At 40.8% G+C, this 13396-nt stretch overlaps 1 protein-coding gene across 3 annotated transcripts in view; it reads left to right on the forward strand.

Annotated features, from left to right (window-relative positions):
• Positions 1 to 1800: 1800 nt before the first annotated feature.
• Positions 1801 to 13396, forward strand: part of ZNF143 (zinc finger protein 143) — a 23610-nt gene continuing 12014 nt past the window's right edge. The window contains exons 1-8 of one of the 3 annotated variants that reach the window (XM_009071370.1): positions 1801 to 1926; positions 2734 to 2826; positions 3282 to 3365; positions 3851 to 3931; positions 4907 to 5103; positions 8754 to 8828; positions 11340 to 11459; positions 11986 to 12061. In XM_009071370.1, coding sequence (XP_009069618.1) covers positions 1815 to 1926; positions 2734 to 2826; positions 3282 to 3365; positions 3851 to 3931; positions 4907 to 5103; positions 8754 to 8828; positions 11340 to 11459; positions 11986 to 12061 — 838 coding nt within the window. In that variant the 5' untranslated portion in view covers positions 1801 to 1814. Of the gene's footprint in view, positions 1927 to 2733; positions 2827 to 3281; positions 3366 to 3847; positions 3932 to 4906; positions 5104 to 8753; positions 8829 to 11339; positions 11460 to 11985; positions 12062 to 13396 lie in introns of all 3 variants that reach the window. The other 2 variants (XM_009071369.1, XM_009071372.1) reach the window with 2 other exon arrangements.

Genomic DNA, 13396 nt, shown 5'->3' on the forward strand with positions numbered 1-13396 from the left:
ACACTTATTAAATAAAAAATTAAAAGTAAAATATTGGCAGTGATATCAGTTGTTAAAGACCCAAATGCAGCCAGTATTTAATTCAGAAAAAACTTAGTTGTGTTCCTCTGCTGACACAGTTAACTGAACTTGGGATCCATTGATGAACTTGTCAAACGTGGGAATGCAGTTTGCTACAATTCCTAGATGAAAGTCTCAGGATTGAGAGGTTGTAAAATTCGCCATTTTACTTTTCCTGATTGGTTTTTAACTGTTTTATAAAATTACAGTGGTTTTGTACATTATTAGAAGTGTATTAAAAATAAAAGCGATGTTTCTTTTCAAATGAAATGAACGGATATTGCTTTGACTTCTCTGTGCTGCCTGCACAGGGGGAGTGAACAATCACATGGTTGGTGAATATCTGGAGTAGCTTTTTTCCTGTCTTTCTTTCCCAGTTTTTTATGCACATTCCATATTGTATTTTATAACTGTGAGTTTTCTTCCATGGCCACTACTACAAACTTTATTCCATTTCCTGTTAATCATCCTTTAAGCATCACCTTTTTTCCCTAAGGACTTTCTGCTGCTGTCACTGCTTTTTCCTTTGAGCAGCAGTACAGTGGCACAGTCATTCTTTCAACGATGAATTCCTGTTACTTTCCAGCTGCACGAGGGTCTCCTCATGCTGCCTCTCCCTGCCAGAGCTCCCACGTGCCCCAGGCCCCTTCCCTGCCCCTGTCCCCCCTCTGCCACCTCGCCCTCAGCCCACCTCAGCTTCCCAGTCCCCCATTCCTCGTTCTCAGCAGATTCCTCTTTCCAGTTGTTTGATGCCGTTTACGTAAGAATCTCTTTTAACATGGCATTGTTTCTCCAAAACATTTGTCTAAGTGTCCGTGGGGGGAAAGTACAGGAGGTTCTCTCTAGATAGGCAACTGGATGAAGTTTCCAGGGAGAATCCTTGCCTTTTAACCTTTGGTTTCTGAGCGTGGAGAATGCAGCGTGTGCCTGAGTTCACAGTTTTTTCTGTTCGACAGTCTGGGGGGAGTGCTGTTTGGTTTTTAGTGCACACCTGCCCCTGTACCTGCTGGGGCTGGGCATTACACTGCTGCTTTTGTCTGCAGCCTGGGAAAAGCCAGCAGTGCCTGTGACAGAGGCACTGCTGCTGCTTTGAATTCCCAGTGAGAGGCTCGTTTCAGCGTCACTGCTTGGGACTTTTAACTGTCTTAAAGAATGGTAGGATTTTCTGTGCATGAACACCAGAGGAGGTTTTGGGGCCTAATCATCTCAGCAATTCAGTATGTGTTACTGTCCTTGTGAAAGTCTTCCCAAATATCACCTTACTGTGCCTTTGAAAACTGCAAATTGTGTATGATCTGTGAGGATCTGCAAGAGTTCAGTGTCTGAACCTCTTGCTGGCACTGGGGAGGTGTTTGTACACACAGAGCCCTGCTGCTGGCAGGGGAGGCCGTGGGTGTGTTGTTTTCTGGGGTCAAACAGGTATCATTACTTATCCTGTCAGTGCCACCATTATTCTCTACACATTGGTCAAATCATTCATATTTAACTGGAGGCACTTTAATTTAGTAACTGCTACCTGAAATCCTTAACAGCTTAGTTAGTTGAGGTAGTAATACTCAACTATTTCAGACAACTTTTATTCCTCTGAAGTATTTTCCAGGTAAGTCAGTAATTCTTTGCATCTTCTTTATGCAAAACACAGCACAAAAATATTTGTATTGGCTGTATAAAAGTCACACTAAACTGGGATTAGCTAGTTCTGGTTCTGTTATTTAAATTTTCTGTTTTGTGAATACTTTCTTTCTAGGTAGACAATGTTATTAGCTCAGATAAATCGAGACTCTCAGGGAATGACTGAATTTTCTGGAGGAGGAATGGAGGCCCAGCATGTGACTCTGTGTCTGACAGAAGCTGTAGCTGTGCAAGGTGAACCTTCAGGTTAAAATATCTCTATATTATTGTGTCTTTCTCTTTGAAACTCAGATAAAACACTAAACACTAAAATTCATGTGGTGTATTCTAAATGAAGAATCTAACAAATTAATTGAGATAGATTAAATTCACTAATTCTGAAAGGAAATCATCTCTTAATTATCCTAATTGACCAAGATAATAGAAGTGCAAATGTGCCAAAATACAAAATATCAAATCTGACTTTATTCTCACTATAGTCTTACTGGTTTATGCTTTGTAACTTGAGTTTATACCTAAGTATGTGTTAAACAGGTTGAGTTTTAAAGTAGATTAATGACCTGAGATTGGCTTGAACTTGGTGTTTCCTGACAGCTTTGTTATGCTTTCACAAGATTGCAAACCTTTTCCTAAATCTGTGTTTTCCTGTCAATGGTTTGTGTGTATCAGTCTCAGGTAGTGTTGCACAAAACCCACTTATCAGTACAAGCGTATATCATTATTTCATTGTTAACTCCCATGCCCTAATTAATAGTTCTCCTAAAACCTTAGCTTTGTAGTTACTTATTCAGTGACATTGTAGTTTCTTTAGTTAAGGAAAATAACATTTTAGCTGTAATGTTTACAGAGCAAAATCTTGAGCATCCAACCCCAATGTGTGTTCAAGGTTCAAAAACCACAAAGCAAATAAGAACTGCTTGCTGTTATAATTTCTGAAATCAATATGCTTTAAGAGGATGTAATGATTTATGGAGATCTTCAAACTGAGATCTCTGGGGTTTGATGCTGGTTGTAGTGAATGTGAACCTTTTTCCTTGCTAGATGGTGACAACTTAGAAAACATGGAAGGCGTGAGCTTGCAAGCAGTTACCCTTGCTGATGGCTCCACTGCTTACATACAGCACAATTCTAAAGGTAGGTGAAGGACCCCGAGCTGATGGGTATTGAAGTGGTATTCCCCTTTCAACACTGTCTTTGGATTGTAAACCCCTGTGACTGTAAAGTCAGGCAAAATCTGTACAGTCTTTATGAAGTTCCAATTCCAGTTATAAAATTCCAGTTTATAAAATAAATATGTATTTCTGCTACCAGTAAGATACAAAAATCAAATTCAGAACATAAGTCAAACAGAGGTGAAGTGATCTTTACCCTTCAAATCCAAATATCAACATTCTACCTAGCAGACAGGACATCACGTTTTTAATCCCAGAATGTTCAAACCTTGTACAGTCACACTGTGCTTACTCTTTACCAGACATTGCTTCTTGGTGATGTTTTGTTTATATTTGAATCCAGAAAGTATTAACTTCGTGTTTAAATTGTGATGTGTTACACAGTTAGAATCCTTACAAATACTCTATATGTTTCAGATGGCAAACTAATGGATGGCCAAGTGATTCAACTGGAAGATGGTTCTGCTGCTTATGTTCAACATGTCCCTATGCCTAAGAGCAGTAAGTGCAATAATAGAAAAAACGTGTTGTAAAATAATGTATTAGGGATAAGTAGTGATGTTCAGTAATTAACAGTCATATAGCTGAAGAAGGCAATGGTGCATTCAGTGCAGCTCAGTGCTGGTCCTGCCCTTGGCACAGCCCCTGCAGCTCCAGGCTGGGGAGCAGTGGGGACAGAGGTGTTGGTCCCAAAGGCCTTGGCAGTGCTGGTGGCACAGCACAGCTGAGCCAGCAGTGTGCACAGGTGGCCAAGGAGGCCAAGGGCACCTGGGCCTGGCTGCAGCAGGGTGTGGCAGCAGCACTAGGGGCAGTGCTCATCCCCCTTGATCTTACAGGTCTGTATGGTTCTACGATCCTCTGGTTTCTTATGTTAATGGAAACAATCGTGAAGATCTCTTAGGTATTTTGCAATGCTAAGTATTTAGTTTTTAATCTTTCCAAGTAATGAGTTCTTAAAACTATAGTTGATTCTTTCTCCCGAGCAGGGGACAGTTTGCGCCTGGAGGATGGGCAAGCAGTGCAGCTGGAGGATGGGACTACAGCATTCATTCATCACACCTCAAAAGGTACCTTGGGATTGAAGTGTGATCTATTACATTAGTGCTCAACACAACTTCAGCAGTATAAAATATGATACTCTCTTAAAACTGTCACGTTCTATAGTGTGATTCCCAGTGTTCATTGCTTGTTGCTTTGACTTTGTGACATGAGACTGGTTCAGTTTATTTGGGCCTCATATAACAGTTAAAATCCAACCCAGCATAATTCATCTTTTTTAGCCCAGGATCATGTTGAAGTAAGTATATGTCATGTTGGTAGAGAATGTAAGCCCTTGTACAGACTTTGGCAATAACTGCGGGTGAGAATGACAATGGGAAGAGTCAATCCATCGATCCCTCTTGGGCCAAAGAATGTACAGATTGGCTTCAGCTTTCCATATCATACCATTGATGACTTTGCCATTAGCTATTAGGGCAGAAGATGTGACAGCTGACAGCCAAGAATGCAAGTGTATTTATTCCAAATGATAACTCACCTTTCTGCAGATGATTACACTAGTCTTGGAAACAGTACCACTTTTCTAGAGAAAGTGAACAAGTATGTATTTTGAGTCTGTTTAAGCCAGTGTGACAACTACATTCTGCAATCAGCAATACTATGAGGAGAGAATGTAATACAGAACTTTTTCCTTAAAAGCCATCTTAGATGTTATGTGTTTCTTTTGCATATTTGCACTATTCTGTTTGTAAAATGATCAGATTTACGAATTTTAAAGTCTGAAGCATTGACACCGGCACGTGTTACATTATTTTCATTTTGTTATGAAATGGAAAGCATATCTGTGTTCTGTAAGTGCAGAAATAAAACTATGGGAGGTGTCCTGAGAAACATTTCCCCAGTGCTATTCATAGCAGTGTTTTAAGTGGTTTTAAGTGGTATTTCTCATGTGTTTCCTACGTGTCTCTGCCTTCGGGAGCCATTTCCTGAAGAGCAGCAGTTCCTCACGGGACGTGCCCTAACTGTGTGCCTCCCTCCCTCAGACAGCTATGACCAGAGTGCCCTGCAGGCCGTGCAGCTGGAGGATGGCACCACGGCCTACATCCACCACGCGGTGCAGGTGCCGCCGTCGGACACCATCCTGGCGATCCAGGCGGACGGCACCGTGGCCGGGCTGCACACCGGGGACGCGGCCATCGACCCCGACACCATCACTGCCCTGGAGCAGTATGCAGCCAAGGTACTGACCCGTGTCCACGCTGCTTTCAGACAGCAGCGTGACACGCTGCCACCAAAAGCCAGTGTCATCTCAGAATTAAAACGAACTAAGAGAGTCTCAGACTCTCAGAACAGGGAACAGCAAACTGCCATGACAGTGCTTCACTGTCACGAGCAGCTTCGGTGGGCAGTGCTGCAGAAAAAGCAGAAAAGATTGGACAGTGAACTGGAGTCAGACTGATTTGGAAAGTGATTTAGACAGCTAAATAATAATCTTCTCCATATTACAGTAGTGCAAAGGAGCCTCTTGAAAGGACACTGTCTGCAAAGAAGGACAAATTTAAATTGTTCTTGTTCAGCCACTTGCTGGGTTATTGTTTTTCCTGAATGGGAAGAGTATGGCCTGGTGTAGTGGGCAAGGACAACACATGGTGTGATGTGTAAAACAGACAGATAGACAGTTACTGAGTTTGGAAAAAACTCTGATCCATACCTTCAGTAGTAAAATGTATGATGCCCAAAATTCCTGTTGTTCACTTTACTGGACTTGTGTGAAGCATGATGTAAGTACAGCAGTGGGTGATGCAACTCCTGTGACTCTACAGTTGAGCAGTGTCCCAGTTGCTGGATAATTATCATCAGTGCTTGTATTGCTCTGGAAAACAGAGTACAACAAATTTTAAAATCTGTCCTCTGGTGTCACTGAGATTTGTCAGATAACCAGTAAAATTGTGTTGTGTTTGGCTATGCCTTCACAGCTCAATTAACCTTGCATTACCTTTTCATGAAAGGTTATCACAAGCTTTTACACATTCCAGTTACTATTTCACTTAGGTCTGAATCAATCATCATTTTGCCCTTCTTAACCAGCAGCTATATTAATCACAGTTTCTGAGCAGTTTCTGTTTTGAGAAGGTGAAGAAGCAGAAAAAAGCATTTTTATCCTGTTTATTTCAAAATGTGTTTTGTAATGTGGATTTGTTTTCTGTGCTGCATTTGTGTGTATGTTTAGGGGAAATTCTGTGTATTTTCTTTAAACTTTTATCTCAGAACTTTATTCTGAAAGTTCCTGTTCAAACCCTTATGGGAAGTCAGTAGAAGTGAGTTTCCAAGTACTACACCTGGTTCACATACAGAAGCAAGTAGCAGCTCAGTAGTCACAACTCTGCCTTGCTCTTAAAAGGAGAAATGTGATTTTGTGATTCTACTCCATGTCCATGTACACTTCACAGGGAGGCAGTGTACACTTCTCATAGCAGCTGGTGTAGACACACTGTAATAGGCACAGGAAGAAGTTAAATACACCAGGCAAGTATGGGGTGGAATTTTATAAAATTTGAAGTGGCACAAAGAGGAGCAGTGACCTGTCATTGTCTGTGCCAGTGTAAGAACTGGGGAACATCTGATGAAACTCTCAAGTGACAGGTATGAAACTCTCAAGTGGCAGGTTCAAGAACAAGAAGAATACTTGTTCAAACAGCACAGAGTTAAGCTATGGCACTGCTTGTAGAATATTGTGGGTGCTAATGTGTTCCTGGATTCAAAGAGTAATTAGATAAATTCATACAAGAAAAATGTATCCGTGGCTATTAGGTAGAAACATGTGACTTTTGTTTCAGGAAGTTCATAAGCCACAAATTGCTTGGAGGCTGGGAGAAGGTTTCACGGAATGTGTCACCACATGCTTGGCCTGTTTGTTTACTATTCTCTAGCATCTGCTACTAGCTGCTCTTGGATACAAAAGGGTGCACTAGTCTGGCCTTTAGTCTGATTCAGTATGGGTGCTCTTAGGTTTTTAATGGAGGGCAGACTAATTATTTCTCTCAAATCTAGGACAATCTTTTAGGAGGAACTCAAAGATCTGCCTTGGAATCCGTCCAGAATTCTCAAAATACTGCAAAAGAGAGGTTTAAAATTGAGTGTTCCTTTGTTTTGTTAAGGTTTTCTTTTCAAAACTTAAAAGGACAAAGAATAATTTAAAGGCAGATTTGGAGAGTGGTGATTCTGTTTCCCTGTCCTGTGTAGCAGGCAGGAACAGCAAAGATCAGTGGGGCTGCCCAAGACCAGTGTAGAGACTCTGCAAGAGAGTTCATACAAAGAGATCCAAGAAGACTACATAGAAGTTCACTGGAAGTGGTGGAACATGTACACTTTTCATTGCCCCACACTCCTCCTTCAGGCACAATAGTACTCTTAAGTCCTCTTAACTTTGGGCTGAGTCAATGCCACCTTCCTCCCAGAGCAACCAAGGCAAAAAGGGATCATTGCTCTTGGTGAGCATAGGTCAGAAGATATATGTGTGATGGAACTGTGAAGAGGTTACAAAGCATACTTTTCTTCCATAAGCTTTTTCCTGCAGCTTTGCAGCTGCTGGCAGTGTACAGTTCCTGGGATTTGTGCATGTCTCCACAGAGGCACACACAGTCTGTTTGGATCATTTCTTTCCAGTGGCATTGGTGAAGTTTTGATTTCATGTCAGCAGTTCCTTTTCAGCCAACAACAGGACGTTCAGCATGAAGTGATTTGAGTCTCCTTTCCGTGCAGGTTCTCTCTCCTCTAAAAATTCTGCAGGAGAAGGTTCCAAAATGGCTATTGTTTCCTTTAAAATACACCACCTGAGATTTCTCTGCTTTCAGACTCTCAGTCTCTTCATAATCTAAACATTGCCTCTGCTTGGGCACTTTCCTCTTCACTGTTTTAGCTCCAAGTTCCCTAAAGTAGAACTGCTCACGATAGTCCAATTCAGAGACATAGTACAGTCTGCAAACCTCTTATGGGACAAGTTCCTCTCTAGTTTCCAAGCAAACTGTTGGCAGCTGATGCTTTGGGCAAGATTCTTTACACAACCATCAGTGTTGTCAGGAGAAAGGGCAGAACCATACCAGGTTCTGCCAAGCTGTGCTAGAGAAGAGTAAATTCACTTACACTAGATTTAGGTGCATCAATCTCAGCCTTGAGTACAATGAATGCCAAGAGCTTAATACACAGGTAATTAAGAAATGGAAAACTATGCAAAGTATACTTTAAATTATTTTTTTCTACAGTGACTAGAAATACTGTTGTTTGAGTTGCTGCATGTGAAGAGTTAGGATTTTTTTTAAAAAACTGTGTATTTAACATTACCTATCACATGGTAATGTTATCTTTCAAATATTTTTTATAAGCTCCTTGAAAAGCAGCAATACCTTTCTCCTCCGTGTAGGCTGTGTTTAAAATCCTTTGTAGCAACAAACAAGTCCTTGCTTAGTTGTTGTAATTTGACTGGTTCAAATTGAGATGTAACACATTGTCTTGGGTATTTTGATTCAAAAAGGAGTTGAGTTGTCCTGTTCAAAACAAGTCAGTTCTGCCTAACGGGGTGTGAGGGATATATCTGTATTGTCAAAGACGTTTGGGGGGTTTTGTCAGAACTCAGGATTGTTAGGTGTATTACTGTAATACTTTTGTCAGTCTGTTAGTTGAACATACTCTCTGCCTTGTAAAACAGCCTTGACATGCTCACTGTGACTGTCGTGTAGTGCAGGTGCTGCGAGTGGTGGTGTTAACCCTAGTCACGATCGTGTTTCAAGGGGGAGCTGGAGAGCCATGGAATAATAAACCCTCGGGAACTGGCTGTGTTTCGGATGAGTAAAATAACCTGTGAATGTTTCCCACTTCAACTGTGTTTTTCAGGTGTCTATTGATGGAAATGACAGTGTCAGTGGTGCAGGAATGATAGGTGAGAATGAACAAGATAAAAAAATGCAGGTATGTAGCCCAGTGCAAAATAATTCAGTATTCTTATTTCCTCTGTCATCACTGCCCAGCAAGGTGCAGCACAGGTAGTCTGCAGCCCTGAGCTAAGGTCTGCTGCTACCCTGCAGGAGTGTTAGTCTCAGACCTGTACAGATAGATTGCATTATCTCACTTTGTACAAGATCCTCTCACTGGATTTGAAAAAGATTTAATACTTAGTGTTTCCTGTTTGTTTTCTGTTAAAAGGTAAGTTTAAATTATGTTGGGTTTTTAATTTTTTTCAAGCTGACCTGAGCTTTTTGTCAGTAAGCATGTCAGTATGTCAGAAGTTCTCGTTCAGGGAATGAACTGATCTTTGATAGTATTTAAAGCAGAAGGAATGCTGTCTCAATTAGTTATTTTCTGCTCCAGAGAGACCATTCCAGGACATGTCTGGAACTGTTCTCCCTTTGATGACTTGCTGTGATTCCGCTTGCACTGTTAGGGTCCCTGACTTTTACTGCAGGTTTTATAAGGAATCAGTGAATAAGAGTGTTACTCCTAGTGAATGCTTAAAGGAGCTGAAAAATACTTCCATTTCATTTTCTGGATTCTTGTTCACAGTATATAGAAATATAAAAAACCTTCTTACTGTGAAAAGTTTAACTTAAATGTTCAAAGGGTAATAGAAAATACACATGCAACTTAAGTCCCAAGCTTTTTATTTTCTGGGATCCATCAAATTATGCAAGGAGAGTGATATTTGACATTATAGTATATTTTATTAAAGGAAAAGACAAAGTAAAATTTATTCTGAGCTGCAAACAGTTATGACCAACAAGAAAAATAATACCAAAACCTCTATATCCTCATATGTTCAGATGACAATCAAAACTGGCAGTCACTGCATTGAGGAAGGTTTGGTCAGAGAAGCCTTGTTTTTCCTGGTTGCTTAGTTTAAGAAATAATGAACTAGACAAGGAGGAAAAATATTTTCCAAGATAACATATATCATCAGTGAAAGGCAGAATTACAGGCTCACCTCTGAGGCTCAGATTCTCTGCTCTTCCTCTACTGCAAGTCAGGTCCCACAGGATCTATGGCTGCAGCCACTCCACGTTTGCCTGTGGCCATGACTGTGGTGGGAGGGAACAGCTAGTGCATTGCACTGTTCAGTGCACCAGACTACATTCCAGAAAATGAGATCAAGAAATTCAGAGGGTTTGTACACTTGTAGGCTGCAGTAGGGATACAACCCTGACAAAAGGCAAAATTCAAGGAAGAGTACGATAAGATCTTGGTTTTACCTGGATTTAAAAACCTATTAAGCAAAATTACCTTCTAACTAGTATCCACTAACATGTTGGTTTTGGCCTCAGCCCCAAAGCAGAGTGAATCTGGAGGTTGTTTTATCTTCCCCATGTATAGCAACATATGTGCTATATGGAAATGTGCCAAACAGAAAAGGATCTGGTATTTCTAAGGGTATTGAGGCTCAGTCTCAAATTCTGACCCCAAGATCAATCATGTATGAAAATGTTAATCATATCTTGATTTAAGTAGGTGCCTACTTGTAACTCGTTGTGCAATAGCATATTGCTTGGGATAAGAGTCTCCTGTATAGATGCAGTATTAAAGAGGTGTGTGTTTATGAAGTTTTTAAGCCCACAGGTGACAGAAGCACAGAACAGATGTACTGCTAGGCACTCAGACTTGCCTGTGGTTAGTTAGGTGTTTCACCAAAGAAAGAAACATAAAACCTCTTTGTGATTTCTACATGTGAAAACAGCAGACTCTGTGTGCCCAAATGGATATCACACACACTGTTTCCTTTCAAACCTGTTATACCCATCTGCTTATAATGCAAATAGGGTATATGATTCTGCTTTTTTGTAGGCAATATAAAAATCTTATGAGGTCTTTGTCACCTTTGCCTCGTGAAGCTATTCTGTGTATTCTTCTGTTGTGTCCTGCCAAAAGCAGAGTAGAACCTAGCTCAGATCTCTCTGATCAGCTTGATCAAAATACATGCATCGCAGGCAGAGTTCATTTGCAGAAAGTGCCTGTTCTAAGTGCATTTAATTACTGTTTGGCTTTTCCATGACCTCCCCTTTGGAGGTTGTCTGATTTGTGGCTAATCTCCCTTAGGAAAGGATCTAGTGCCTTAGGTGTAATCCAAGACTCTTCGTCTGCTAATTTGTTCATTTTACCACTGTGCTTAGATTTTAAATTGTTTTTCTTTGCTATTTGGCACATTAATGCAAGAATTTAAATTGGCTAGCTACAAGTAAATATGTCTTACAGTTTCTCTCATCAGAATTTATGCTTTTCAGTAATTTATTTCTAGTGATTTATTGTAAGTTTGTGTGTTGAGGACTAAGAAATACCATGGCATAGCAAAGAGACAAAGAAATCTGTCAGAATCAGATATGGATTGACAGCAAAACAAAGTGTGTGACTTCTCTGATCTGTTTTGGTGGTTGTTTTTTTACAGTGTGGGTTGCTTGGGGTTTTTTTAAATTATTTTTATCTTTTTAATTTAAGATTGTCTTGCAAGGACATACAACAAGAGTGTCTGCCAAGTCGCAGCAGAGTGGAGAGAAAGCCTTTCGCTGTGATTACGATGGCTGTGGAAAGCTGTACACAACAGCTCACCATCTTAAGGTGATGAGATGCAGAGTGTGCATTGGTGCTTGGTAGGGCATGGTTGGTTTCAGAAGATTATGTGGCTGAAAGTAATAGAAATCAACAGGGAGCCAGTTGCAGTGGTGCTGCTTGGTCAGATGTTATTGATTTTACAGTCATGGGCTATCTCAGGTGCTTTAAATGATGTCCTTGCTGTAGAGGCTTCATGAGATAGATGAGGAGCACCGAGTGGAGTCAGAAATCAGCTAGAGGGTGGGCTCTGAGGCAGGTTTGCATACTGTCTTTAACACAGGTGCACGATGGCAGCTCTGCGTGTGTACACAGAAATGGTTTGTGCAGAACTGACTGGGAGAATCAGACACCTTCTAGGGGGTGTTAGGGAAACCACTGTTACCCTGTTTCATTATTGTTTCATCACTGATCTAAACAGACACTTGAATGTGAACCAGAGGAAGAGAAAATATGTTGACTTTGAGAGTGAACCGTTTCTGTGCTGAAGTAATCAGATACAACATCTCATTAAGTCTCTGTTGGATGTCCATAGGTGCATGAGAGGTCTCACACAGGAGACAGACCATACCAGTGTGAACATCCTGGATGTGGCAAAGCCTTTGCAACAGGTAATCTTCTGCAGACTTGCTCCTCCTGCTTGTTAGTGTTTGTTTCTGAATGAAGTCAGGTATTAGTATTGCCTTTTTTGAGCTGCTAAGTTGGTTGAGAGAACTGCCAAAAAAAAGAGTCATCTTTTCAGCTACTGTGGCATGTACAAAGGACAGAGGATTTGACTCTTAGTTACTGAAGAAGGAATGAAGTGAAACACATGACACTCTTCACTCGCCGTGCTGCAGTCAATTTTTGTGTTGAAAAATAGGCCTTAACATTAAACTACAAGTTAAATGAGGTGAGAGTAGAGAGCTGAGCCTGTTGGCTAGGGGTAGAGTCCTGATCTTCTGGGCTGAATTTGAAAGGAACTCTGATGGAAGATGCTGTTCTAAGTGTTCTTTATTGAATTTGCATCAGTGTCATCTCTCATGAAGTGAACTCCACATTTCATACAGACTACTCTGATGTAAACTATGCTTTCCCTGAGGTCAGATTTGACTGTGCAAAATGCAGTTACAAAGAATGAAACATGGCAGAAAGTGGAAGAGCAAAACTTGTTTCCGTTTGATTTTACTTTCAGTGTCAATTAGTGTGATGCTTAGAAAAGTTAGTCTCTGTTTTTTAAATAAGGTGTTTTTAAAATAGCTTCATCTGATCTAATACGTTCAGTACTATTTCTTTGAACAGCAACAAGGAAGATAAATGCTGATGAGAAGTCACAAGGGAAACAGCCACACTCACAGGGCTGCACCTGAGTTGAGTTGCCCAGTGTTTGTGAAGGATTTCAGGACTCTGAGGGAACACTCTCTCCCTGTGCAGCAGGCTGATGTGTGCTGCAGAGCTGCTGTGGACAGACACCGTGCCTGGGTTAGGGCCCTTGGCACTGCAGTTCAGCTGAAGCACTGAGTGCTCTTGACTTAAATATTAAAACTCTTCTGGGCTGGATGGTGAAATCGAGTTCATTTGAGATGTAAGAGTGGATTAATGCTCAGCTTGGTATACAAGCTTTGTGTTTTTAAAAACATCAAGAATGAGAATTTCAGTTGTTTTGGGGAGAACACACTCTGAAATTAAAGTAGATGTCATTTTCTTACAGACTTTCTACTTATTTTGTAGAAATACATCCATCACTTGTGGACACAAGTAAAATTCAGGCTCCTTTTCTAAAATGGCTGTTTCAGGCTTCCTTAGTCATTATCTTTTCAGGGAAGCGCTGAAAGGAAAATCTTGGTAAAATGCTCACAGCAAAATAATTTACAGGGGGCCTGATCCAAAGCTCTGGTAGAGTTTTCGATGATGGTGAGTTCCTGAAATAATCTTTAAAGCCAGTGAGTGTCTGTGGCTGGTGTTTG

Source organism: Acanthisitta chloris, unplaced genomic scaffold, assembly GCF_000695815.1.
Source record: "Acanthisitta chloris isolate BGI_N310 unplaced genomic scaffold, ASM69581v1 scaffold18723, whole genome shotgun sequence".
Classification (NCBI taxonomy): Eukaryota; Metazoa; Chordata; class Aves; order Passeriformes; family Acanthisittidae; genus Acanthisitta; species Acanthisitta chloris.